General features: G+C 37.7%; 2 protein-coding genes across 2 annotated transcripts; one reads left to right on the forward strand and one right to left on the reverse strand.

Moving 5' to 3' along the window:
- Positions 1 to 3: 3 nt before the first annotated feature.
- LOC106434027 (tubulin beta-4 chain-like) lies at positions 4 to 1758 on the forward strand (the record flags this gene model as incomplete). Its single annotated transcript, XM_013874865.3, has 3 exons — positions 4 to 382; positions 450 to 719; positions 792 to 1758. Coding segments are annotated over 3 exons (1326 nt in total), but the record flags the coding sequence as incomplete, so codon positions are not given.
- Positions 1759 to 2915: 1157 nt separating this feature from the next.
- Positions 2916 to 8718, reverse strand: LOC106434021 (SKP1-like protein 18). The gene is made up of 2 exons (XM_013874858.3): positions 8517 to 8718; positions 2916 to 3513 (listed from the first exon to the last, which is right to left on the reverse strand). The coding sequence occupies exons 1-2, from the start codon at positions 8568 to 8570 to the stop codon at positions 3061 to 3063; spliced, it is 507 nt and encodes a 168-aa protein (XP_013730312.2). The 5' UTR covers positions 8571 to 8718; the 3' UTR covers positions 2916 to 3060.
- Between the last annotated feature and the right edge of the window lie 4534 nt (positions 8719 to 13252).

Consider the following 13252-nt stretch of genomic DNA (forward strand, 5'->3'; position numbering starts at 1 on the left):
CTCCATATCCAAGGCGGTCAATGTGGAAACCAGATCGGTGCCAAGTTCTGGGAAGTGATCTGCGGCGAGCACGGCATCGATCACACCGGGCAATACGTCGGCGACTCTCCTCTCCAGCTGGAACGCATCGATGTGTATTTCAACGAGGCGAGCGGGGGGAAGTACGTTCCACGCGCCGTTCTCATGGATCTGGAGCCTGGCACCATGGATTCGCTCAGATCTGGACCGTACGGTCAGATCTTCCGTCCCGATAACTTCGTGTTTGGGCAGTCCGGGGCCGGGAACAACTGGGCGAAAGGTCACTACACGGAGGGCGCGGAGTTGATCGATTCCGTGCTCGACGTTGTGAGGAAGGAAGCTGAGAACAGCGATTGTCTACAAGGTGAGAATATATCTCATTTGGTTTTGAATCTCGATCTAGATCTTGAGAAGGCTCTTTGGTATAATAGGTTTCCAGGTTTGTCACTCGTTGGGTGGAGGAACTGGATCTGGCATGGGGACGCTTCTCATCTCTAAGATAAGAGAGGAGTATCCTGACCGTATGATGATGACCTTCTCTGTGTTTCCTTCCCCTAAGGTCTCTGACACTGTTGTTGAGCCGTACAATGCAACTCTCTCTGTGCATCAGCTTGTTGAAAACGCTGACGAGTGTATGGTTTTGGACAATGAGGCTCTCTACGATATCTGCTTCCGTACCCTCAAGCTTGCTAATCCCACTTGTGAGTCAATTCTATAATTATTATTATACAGATTCTTGTAATGAGTCAACTGACTTTGTGATTCGTTATTAGTTGGTGACCTTAACCACCTCATCTCGGCTACGATGAGTGGTGTCACATGCTGCCTTCGTTTCCCTGGTCAACTCAACTCCGACCTTAGGAAGCTTGCTGTGAACCTGATCCCTTTCCCGAGGCTCCACTTCTTCATGGTTGGTTTTGCTCCGTTGACGTCAAGAGGGTCGCAACAGTACAGTGCCTTGAGTGTCCCTGAACTGACCCAGCAGATGTGGGATGCCAAGAACATGATGTGCGCCGCTGACCCTCGTCACGGACGTTACCTAACTGCGTCCGCTGTGTTCCGTGGGAAGCTGAGCACTAAGGAGGTCGATGAGCAGATGATGAACATCCAGAACAAAAACTCATCCTACTTTGTTGAATGGATCCCGAACAACGTCAAGTCCAGCGTCTGTGACATTGCACCAACGGGTTTGAAAATGGCGTCGACTTTCATCGGGAACTCAACCTCGATACAGGAGATGTTCAGGCGTGTGAGCGAACAGTTCACAGCTATGTTCAGGAGAAAGGCTTTCCTTCATTGGTACACAGGAGAAGGCATGGACGAGATGGAGTTCACGGAAGCAGAGAGTAACATGAATGATCTTGTTGCAGAGTATCAGCAGTACCAGGATGCTACAGCCGGTGAAGAGGAGTACGAGGAGGAGGAAGAAGAGGAGTACGATGAGGCTTGAGATGCTGTTCAATGCCTTCGTCTGATTCATAAGCTGTGTAAGTTGCAGTCGCGTTCTTCTCTCTGGGTTTCTTCTTTTAAGTATCTCCTTTTTTTTTTCCTTCCAGTTTATGTTTGCTTTTGTCCTTGAAACACAAACTCGTTCTGGATTGTTAAAACGTTTGCGCGTATTGCTTTATTGTTTTTGTCAAGTGAAAAATATTATTGCTTTTTTTCTTTCAAGTTTGGTGCTTTATTGTTACTCCCGGGGTCTGTATATCATGTTCGCTGATTAATTACCAGTTCCAACTAGTTCCTACTTTTCCTTCATCAAACTTGCATAAGAATAGCTCGAAGAGAAGTTATTTGAAGAGTTGCTTCTCATAAAGTCTTCTGGATTATGATAACATCTCGGTAAAATTGGATCAAAAGACGTGTAAAACGGTTCATCTTTCCGTTGTTTTCCCTAGAGACAGCCGTATATCCTCGAACAGAGATTTAGCTTTAAGGATTCTATCCATACGCCTCGAGAAGATCGCTAGGTTACACAACTTGTTAATGTACGCAGTGAAATTACTAATATGTGTTAATGTCAGTAGTGTTTCACCAACCAATAATGCTGATCTGCGATTCCATAGTTATGTAGCTGTATGTGAACCCAACCCAAGCTAAGTTCCCTAGAGCCATGCAAGTCTAAACAGCGCAAAAGTAACTCTCAACAGGTGATACTTGTAGTGGGATGCATAAACGGGTTACCTTGCTTTCTCCTGCTCGATTGTCAAAAACTGTTCTGTTTCCATGATTATCCGTCTTTACCATTGGAAGCATCTTTAAAAACTTTTGGAAAATGTTATTATAATTTCAACCGATCACACCATTTGAATGCTCTTAAACGACTTTGATCCGAAATACTATGGCATTGACTGGAGAACGAAGCTTGTAACTTAGAGCGGTGCGGTTTTAGCTAATGAGTTGAAGAACAATGGTAATAAGTTAGCCAAATGGACTGCACAGGCTGTTTTGGCTAATGCGGATATGATGAAGATCGGTTACGTTTCTAGGGCTCAACCTCGTGATCATATTAACAATGTGATATTATCGATTCTTGATCTGTGTATGAAGCTGAGTGAAGGAAAGTATGTTTTGGTGAAGGATCCATCGAAGCCTCAAGTTAGGATTTGCGAGGTTCCGGCTGATGCTTTTGAGAATGATTATGTGGAAGAGCCTCTCCCTGAGAATGAACAGGTTCAGCCTCCTGAGGAGAAAGTGTCTAATGGAGCTTCTTCTACTAATGAAGCTGGGGAGGATAAGAAGCCTGAAGGTCAAGCCTGATTATGGTAAATGCCAAAGACCTGTTTTGAGTTAAAGTTCCAACGTTGTGCTCTTTTTGAAGAGCTAAAAACTTTAACATTGCCGGTTTGTGCTTTATGTGAGAAAACAGCATTATCTCAACATTGAGTGATCGTGCCTTGGTCCATATTACCTTCTTTTTTTATTAAAAGAAAACCTCCACTGTTGCGGAGAATTTGCCTGGAGATAAAGCATTGAAAACTAAAGAGGCCAACACACTATGGTTTGACGAAGTAGACAGATCTAAGAAATTATTAATTAGAATCATTCAAAAGCCCATACGTTCTCCTTGCGAACAGCTGCTTCTTCTTCGGGCGTGAAATCGTTCTGAATGTTGAAGATCTCGCGAACATCCTCTGGTGTTTTGTCTTTAATGTAATCTGCAAGTGTCTGACATGAAAGATCGAGAAGGCCTGGGAGGTTGAGATAGTTAGCAGCCAGGATGAGCTCGGAGATGGTTTCCAGATCTACTCTCATGAACTCCGCTTTCCAAATCTTGAGTTTCTTCTTCGCCTCTTCGTCTTCTTCAAAAATCAGACCAGCTTCGACGTGGGTCTTGCAGTAGTCGATCACTTTGTCGAGGATTTTCCCGGTGACGTTCTGAAGCGGGATTTCTCCGGCACACCCGGCGTCGAGCATTTCAGCTATGGTGTGGGATTCGCGAGCTACTGCTTCGTCGATCTCGAAAGAATCGCCGTCGGAGCTGGTCAACACAATTAATAGATGAAATGTAAAATATCTTCATTAACTTTAATGAATGTACATGTGTTCCCTTATATACATGTATGATTAAGATAAGCTAACTGAGCTGACTACACGTCATTAACTTATAACTAAGTATATACACACTCTATTAGGCCCCCTCAAGATGGCGTCATAACATTGTGAAGACCCATCTTGGACATTAACCTGTTAAACACCATAGGATAGAGAGGTTTTGTCAAAGCATCAGCCAACTGATTTTCAGAACGAACGTGTAGAGTCTTCAGCTGACCCGCAATGATACGCTCTCGAATAGCATGACACTCACGCTCAATGTGTTTGGTGCGTTCGTGAAATACGGGGTTCTTGGCAATGTGTAAAGCCGCAGTACTGTCACAATACAGCACTGGAGTGCTCGGAGATGGACAACCAAGCTCAGCAAGCATGCGTGATAACCAGAGAATATCTTTAGATGTTGCAGACATCGCACGATACTCAGCCTCAGCAGAAGAATGAGAAACAACGTCCTGTTTCTTAGACTTCCAGGCAATAAGAGAGTTACCAATGAAGATGCACGAACCAGTCACACTTCGTCTTGTATCAGGACAGTTAGACCAATCAGCGTCACAAAAGGCTTTGAGTTGAAATTGATCATCAGCAGGGAAGAATAAACCTTGACCAATGGAGCCTTTGAGATAGTGTAAAACCTTGTGAGCCGCGTAGAGGTGTGGTTTACGAGGAGTAGATGAGAATTGACACAACCTGTTTACGGCAAAAGAGATATCAGGACGGGTTGTTGTCAAATACATCAACTTTCCAATGAGTCTTCGATAAGGTTCAGCGCTTGGTAAAAGTTCACCAACTTCAGCAGAGAGCTTGACACTCGGATCCATAGGAACAGAGGAAGGACGACAGCCAAGCAAGCCTGCATCAGTGAGAAGCTCAAGAACATATTTATGTTGACAAATGGAGATACCCGAAGTGGAGCGTGCTATTTCAAGACCAAGGAAGTATTTGAGAACTCCCAAATCACGAAGTTTGAAGTAACTTCGTAGTTCAGCAACAACCAAGAAACAGCAGCTTCATTGTCACTTGCAATGAGAATATCATCAACATAGACCAAGAGAATGATGATGCCTCGAGAAGAAGTAGAAAGAAACAATGTGTGATCGCCATTGATTTTCTCAAACCCCAAAGAGAGAATTGCCGAAGAGAACTTTTCAAACCATTGCCTAGATGCTTGTTTAAGGCCATAGATAGACTTCTTCAAACGTAAGACAGCATTAGGTGGAAGATTGTTCTCTTTGCGTTCAGCATAACCAGGAGGCAAATCCATATATATTTCTTCATTGAGATCACCATTTAAGAAAGCATTAGAGATGTCTAGTTGATGAAGAATCCATTTCTTCTTTGCAGCAAGAGCTAAGATCATCTTTACGGTTACCATTTTAGCAACCGGAGAGAACGTTTCAACATAGTCAATACCCTCTTTCTGTGTGTAGCCTTTAGCCACAAGACGACCCTTATGCCTTTCAACAGTACCATCAGCATGTAGTTTGAGTTTGAAAACCCATTTACACCCCACAGGACGCTTTCCTTCAGGTAAACTGCAAACTTCCCAAGTATCAAGATCCTCTAAAGAACTAAACTCCGCATCCACAGCATTACACCACTCCTTCGATTTCTTTGCCTCCGAAAAGTTTAAAGGTTCAGAACAAAGAAGAATGGAGTTGATAAAAGCATAATGAAGTGAAGAGAATTTATTGTAAGTGAGAAAACGAGAGAGAGGATAAAGAGAAGTGAAATTGCAGTGATAGTCCTGTAAGTAGATAGGAGTTCTACGGGTACGGGAAGATGTAACTGCTAAAGGCACGTTAACATCAGATGATGACATTGATGGTTCATCAGACGATGTTGTTACGAAAGGTAAATCAACATCATGTTTATCAGGACATTTGAAGAAAGCTTTTGCTGTATCGGAAAGAGAAGAACCAGCAAAAGGAAAGATAGTTTCATGAAACAGAACATGTCTTGAAATGGAGATGCTGTTAGATTCAAGGTCGAGAAGTTTATAACCTTTGACACCCGATGGATAACCAATAAAGACGCAAGCTTTAGCACGAGGATCAAATTTGGTACGAGATTTAGAAGAGGTACTCTTATAGCAAAGACATCCAAAGGTTTTCAAATGATCATAAGTAGGGATTTTTGAGGTAAGGATTTGATAAGGAGATTTGTGATCAAGATTAGGATAAGGAAGGCGATTTATGAGAAAGACTGCAGTAAGAATGCAATCTCCCCAAAAAGGAAGAGGAATATGAGATTGAAACATTAAAGCTCTAGCAACATTGAGAATGTGCTGATGTTTTCTCTCTACAACCGAGTTTTGTTCAGGTGTTTCTGGACAAGAATGGAAAGAAACAATACCCTTTTGTTTGTAGAGATCAGTGAAAGAAAGTTCAGGAGCATTGTCAGACCTAACAGACTTGACTCTAGTTGAATATTGGTTTTCAATCATGGTTAGGAAATTTGGAAACACAAACAAGACATCAGATTTCAATTTCATGAGATAGACCCAAGTTGCTCTACTGTGATCATCAACGATGGTTAAAAAATATCGAAAACCTTCAGAAGTGGGAACAGAGAACGGACCCCAAACATCAATATGCAATAGATCAAATGGAGCAACACTGGTTGTATTAGAGACAGGAAACATTAAACGTTTTTGTTTAGCTAAATGACAAACATGACAATGATGATTTTCTTTAGATTTTGTGTTTTTCAAATGTAAAAGACTAGACAATGAATCAATTTTAGGAAAAGCAGGATGACCTAGGCGAGCATGCCAAGTTTCAATATCAACAGTGACTGAACAAGCTATCTTATTGTTACCTGAGAAAGTATGAGCAGAAATTAAAGAACCAGACTCCAAGACATATAGATTTGAGATGCGTCTACCCTTGCCAATCATCAATTCCCGTGTAAGATCCTGTATGAAGCATGAAGTAGAAGTAAAGCTAATCATTGATTCAACTTCAGAAGTGAAAGAACTCACACTCAAAAGATTAAAACGAAAAGCAGGCACAAACAACACATTCTTTAAAATCACATTATCACTCAAGCAAACAGAACCTATACCAACAATGCTCTCTGATCGTCCAGAAGGAAGAGTGACAAAAGTGTCAGAAAGGGGAGTTAGTTGGGAAAAAAGAGAGGATGAATGTGAAACATGATGAGTTGCGCCTGAATCGATTATCCAAGAGTCATCAGGAAGTGGAGCATCTCCAGAGGCAAGCACGAAAGACATGCAAAAAGGAGTAGGTTGATAAAGAGAAAGGAATGTACCAGACTCTTTTGGAGTTGATGATACAGCTGAAGTGGAGGCAACGAAACCCTCTTGCGAAGGGGTGTGTGGAGTAATGCTGTGATTGTGAAGTTGAGTACTAAAGAAGGCAATGAACTGTTGCATCTGATCTGGAGTGAGAGCAACGGGAGAAGTAGCATTTATCTGGCTTCCAACAGGAGTCACAGACTGCTGAGATTGAGAAATCATCTCAGATGTATCGGGAATAGCAACCATGTTCGCAGATGCAGTTTGCTGACCGTTGTGTGGCTTCTGAAACTTTGATTTGAAACCAGGAGGGAAACCGTGCTTCTTATAGCAACGATCCACAACGTGTCCAAAAGCACCACAGTGAGTACAAACAGGTCTTCCTTTCTGATACTGAGAGTTTCCTTGATTGCCTGAGACTTGAAAAGCTGATAACTCAACACCACTTGAAGGAGAAATGCGAGCAGAGCGTTGAGAATCTTCATTGTCCAGAATATTAAAAACTTCAGAGAGAGATGGCAAAGTTTTCTTCATGAGAATCTGACTTCGAACATGATCATAGCTTTCATTAAGCCCCATGAGGAAGTCAATAACTCGATTTGTTTCCCTCTGAGCCAATAGCTCTTCAACTGTAGTCGCAGGAGCTTGAATACTGGACAATTCTTCCCAATACGTCTGCGTCTGAGTATGATAAGAGGATAAATCCATAGTACCTTGACGCAGAGAGGAGTTGGTGACGAAGCTTGTACAATCTAGGGAGATTAGACTTGTGAAAGCGAGTATGAAGATCCTTCCACATATCAGCAGCCATAGAGAAGTACAAGATGCTAGTGTAAATCTTCTTAGTAACGCTGTTGAGCAACCAAGATTTCAGCATACTATTGATTCTACACCAGATCTTGTAGTATGGATCTGATAGTTCCGGTTTAGGGATTGAGCCATCAACAAATCCGAGTTTGTTCTTAGCTTCTAAACTAGTGGTCATCGCAACAATCCAAGTTCCATAGTTAGATCCGTCTAAAGATTCCGATACAAGGACTAAACCAGGATGATCTGAGTTCAGCAAGTGATACGGACTATGAAGATTATCGGGAGAATCCGATACCTCAAAAGGACGAGATTGAGCCGGAGCTGGATTGAGAGGACGAAGATCAGCAGCTCGATTCGAAGATCCAGAGCCTTCGGGAGAGAGATCTGCGTTGCGATGATTGTTACGAGGAGAAGTGAGGTCATCCTCAGCCTGAGATGGAGTGGAGGTGCGATACTTCGAGTTACACTTTCGTTTCCCCATGGATGATCAATCGGAGCTTCGATATGAATATAACCGGAGCTGGAGAAGACTGATCGGAGTTATGCAGGAAGACGAGAGAGCTCGAAGAGATGTGATGGAAGATGATGAGTGCGGAAGCGATGGAGATTCCAGAGATCGGAATCAATGATGATGAAGGTGAAGATTGATCGGAAAAACGAAGATCGGAGATTCAGTTACGACGGAATGAAGATACGGTTACGGTGGAGCGTTTTGCTCACCGCTCTGATACCATAATAGATGAAATGTAAAATATCTTCATTAACTTTAATGAATGTACATGTGTTCCCTTATATACATGTATGATTAAGATAAGCTAACTGAGCTGACTACACGTCATTAACTTATAACTAAGTATATACACACTCTATTAACAATCTTGTTCGAAGACAAGCTTAGTTTCTCGGTTAAGCCGACCAGATTTTGTGCCATGGTTTGATAAGAAGATTCTGGAATGAAAATGAGGAAATGACGACAGATCCTTTCACTCTATAATAGGCTAGGAGAAATTGGAAAGACAGATTTTTTTTTTCGGCATCTCGTTTTATTAAATGGCCCATGAAGAGCTAAATTAAACACACATTCACAAAAGAGGCATAAAAAGCCCAAACTATAAAAACCTAAAAAGAAAAAAAGACAAAGTTCAAAACTACATCATGTCCACTGTTACGAAAGTAAAGACACACAGCATATGTGACATTTTTCTTCCTCCACCGGCTGCCGACACTATGATATTCCTGGAAATCGACAGGGACCAAGGCGAATTGGATAACAAATTCCAGAACGGTTGAGCCATAGCCGAACCATCGATGCAAAGCTTGAATCCAGTTGTATCATGAACATGATAACATTAGAGATAGCTTAAATCCATCTAATTCAGATCATCTTTAATGATAGAAATAAGCCTGAAGATGAAGAACCCATAAAAGGGGAATAAGGATAAAGCTATGTAAATTGATAAACGTAACACAATTGAAATTAAAAAGAAAACAGAGAATCAAAATCAAATTAAAAGAAAAGAAAAGAAAAGAAAAGAAATAAACAGACAAACTCAAATATAAATCCGGTAAGAACTAGAAAAAATCATCAGAGAGCCACGATGATTTGCTAGTGATGGTGCCGACAAACATGGTGCTAAACAAGCCGCCAGTTTCCAGAGTCGAAGTCCGACAACCGGGAGTCATGAGCCGATGAGAATCCGGTGAATCAATGAAGATACTCATCAACCGTCCCGTTGATTCCTTCCGACAAAAGATGAAGAACTATCTCTCTCTCTAAATTTCATCTCTTTCCTCTGAAAGATTTTTTATAGATAAGAAGAAAAGAGAAAATTTCCTCTCTCTAAAGAGCAGAGAGAGAGCTCTTGTATCCGCTTTTCTTTTGTTTTCTCTTTTTATTTTCCAAAACAATAAGGAAAAAAAAAAAGTGAAACAACAAAATCACAAAGGTTTCCACTAGACCAACAAAAAACATACAGAAAATGAACTTATAGAAATAAAAGAATTTTTTTTTGGGATCACCAGTCAATTATAATTTGTTATATAATATTCAATTTTTTTTTTTAAATAAGAAAAATACTATGATTGCTACCTTTTTATCTTCTTTTCTTTTCGACCTTGTTTCCTAACGTTGAAACTATGATTGCATGCATACTTACTATAAGCTATATGCGCAGTCTCTTCATAACTAAACTACATTCCAATACAAAGTTCATCATTCTTCTCATTCTCTTTTTTTCTTTGTTTCTAAAGTATCAACATTTTGAGTTTCAAGTTGTCCTCTTTGTTGGCTATTTTATATGCTTCCTCAAATTCACTGAGTGAAGTGTCGTGCATCTTTCTCAGAAAAAACTCAACCGACTTTTGATTTATCAAGTCGAATCACCTGAGACTTGTAAGTTAGATCAACACTAACCACCAAAAACAGTTTTTTACCACTTAATTGATTATTCTCCATTGCAATCTGCAATAACCATTTTAATATTTTAATATTTATATTATAAAACAGATGTAACCTTAAAATTACTGTATTTACTATGTTTTCTTGAGCCAACCACATCTTTCAATTAAAGAATAGACTTAACCTAAATAAACAATATATTGAAAAACACATAACATCAAATTAATATAAAATTCTATAACCAAACCAGGATAAATAATAAAGAAGAGGAAATGAAGAATATGCAAACCAGAGAAACATAACCTACGGATCCAAGGTCGTATCTGTTAGAACTGAAATCAAAATCATATTTGCCGAATCCATTTACAAAATCTGAGAACTCTAAACTTACGACTTTATGGTGAGATATATAACAAACAATAATAAAAATTGATGTTAATTATGTCTCTTTAACGACTTGACGTGATCCAAAAACATCAACTAAAAAAATTGAAAAAAATGATAAAAGAGTAGTGCAACTTACCGATGCAAAATGTAGATCGAACCGTGTATCACACTAAAGGCTTTGAATGGTAACAGCGGATTGAGCGGTGCGGGACAAGCGGATTGGATAGTGCGGTACGGTTTGACTGCGGTTTTTTAAACTGCGGATTATTAGCGGTTAAACAAAAAAAGCGGTACAAAATAAAATGTGAATGGTAACAAAAAGCAAGTGCGGTACAGAAACAAGAGTGGAATGATAAAAGTAGAATAAGTGGTGCAGATAAAATTTAAATTTAAATATATTTTAATAAAACAAAATATATAATTATTATTAATAAATATATAAAATTTAAATTCTTCTTATTACACCACATAGACAAATATACAATCAAGAATTTAAATTTTCCCACAACATATTTGCAATATCATCCCTTATTCGAGCCATATATTATCCATCTATTGCATTTGTAGCAGTTAATGCTTCCGTGTCGTCTAAATTGTTCTCCGAGTTTGTGTCGTTTATTCCCGTCTCTATCATCACTTCAGCAAAATCTGCATCTGCAATCAAGACTGGGTTTTTTAAACTGCGGATTATTAGCGGTTAAACAAAAAAGCGGTACAAATAAAATGTGAATGGTAACAAAAAGCAAGTGCGGTACAGAAACAAGAGTGGAATGATAAAAGTAGAATAAGTGGTGCGGATAAAATTTAAATTTAAATATATTTTAATAAAACAAAATATATATTATTATTAATAAATATATAAAATTTAAATTCTTCTTATTACACCACATAGACAAATATACAATCAAGAATTTAAATTTTCCCACAACATATTTGCAATATCATCCCTTATTCGAGCCATATATTATCCATCTATTGCATTTGTAGCAGTTAATGCTTCCGTGTCGTCTAAATTGTTCTCCGAGTTTGTGTCGTTTATTCCCGTCTCTATCATCACTTCAGCAAAATCTGCATCTGCAAAATTTAAAATTTTGATAAAATTATGTAGTCCCATAGTAGTCATTATCACTCTTTTTTATATATCAATATCATATCTTGGAAAATCAGAAAGAATCATCCATTTTTTCTTCCAAACCCCAAAAGTCCTCTGGATTACGGAACGTAAAGAAGCATGATGCCGATTGAAGAGTTCTTCTTTATTTCTTGGAGGGGGACCATAGTTAAATTGTGACATATAATACCTCACAACTCTATTATGTGATGACCTATAGGGAGCTAGAAACCCTTGTTTATTGGGATAGCCGGAATCGACAAGAAATTACTTGTTAAGTGGAGGCATAGGAAACTCAGAATCACTTTCTTTTGCCATGGTTAGAACAGCTGTGTCGTGACATAATCTTGGAGCTTCATTCCAAATATAAGTGAATAACATATTGAAGTCACATATTGCCATGATGTTTAATGATACATATCAGGATCAAGCGAAATACCGGTGGATTTCATCAGAAACTTCAACATCTTGTATGATTTTTTGAACTCGTCGAGCTTATTTTTGAAAAACCCGTAAGTTATATTCATGTTAAATGCAAGATTGAATTGTTCAATGATATAATCTCTGCCATGAGTCAGAGTATACTTGTTCATAGAGATTGCATGATCAAACAATTCAATGAGTTTTTTCTCTTGTTCATATGTCCATTTGAATCTGTCTGTGCTCTATAAATTATAATATATATGTTTTAGCTATTATTTTTGCATATATAAAATTAATAATATTTAGAACAAAAACTTACTCTTGTTCTAGTTTCATTAGAAACATTTCGGCCTCTTTGTCTGGAAGAACTTGCACTGCCTCGATGATTAGATGGCATTCTGCATTATTATACAAAACTATTAGTAAAAATTTTAAAAACTAAATCATAATTACATAATCATTTTGTTTATCCTAATTGTATTAGTATTAGAATCTATATTTTATTTTATTTTTATTTTAAAATTATGTGTTTCAATATGGTTACTTATCAAGCATTATCTACAATAAAAAATATTTTTATGTAAACACTATCATGTTTTTAACAATACTTCTTATGATAAATTAACTCATAAACATATATAGTTCTCTTAACACATAAGAATCTAGGGTTTGTTAAACAATAAAAATATAATTAATAACAAAAATTATCATTAATTTGCATTATATATTCTACACAACTAAAATTGTTCTTACATTTTTAACTTCAATAAATAAATCTTTACATATATATTAGTTTATATTATGTATATTGCATATATTTATATTTCTAAAAATAATAATATTCTATTTTTATAAATGCAAATTATATTAAATATATTTTTAATAGAACTATTTATATTTAATAAGTTAAAAAAATGAAATGAAAAAAAAACTGAAATGAACAAATTTTCTTACACACGTACTTTCAAATGGTCCAATTTATATTACGTATATTCCATATATTTTATATTTCTTTTCAGTTTTATAAACAAAAATTAGACTAAATATATTTTATACAAATATTAAGTTAATGAAAATTAAATCTAAAAAGAAAAATTTGAAATGAAAAAAAAAATCATGCGCACAAACTTGAAATGGTGTAAGCAATTCAATTGCTTCCAATGTAGAAATTGATGAACTTAATATAAATGTTTTAAAAAAGTACTTTGAGAAAACAACCACCAACTAGAAAATTAACATTAAAAATTAATATAATATATTTTACGCAATTAAAAAATTTCTATAATAATTTAGC

The sequence above is a fragment of the Brassica napus genome (genome assembly GCF_020379485.1).
Source record: "Brassica napus cultivar Da-Ae chromosome A2 unlocalized genomic scaffold, Da-Ae chrA02_Random_4, whole genome shotgun sequence".
In the NCBI taxonomy this organism is placed as follows: Eukaryota; Viridiplantae; Streptophyta; class Magnoliopsida; order Brassicales; family Brassicaceae; genus Brassica; species Brassica napus.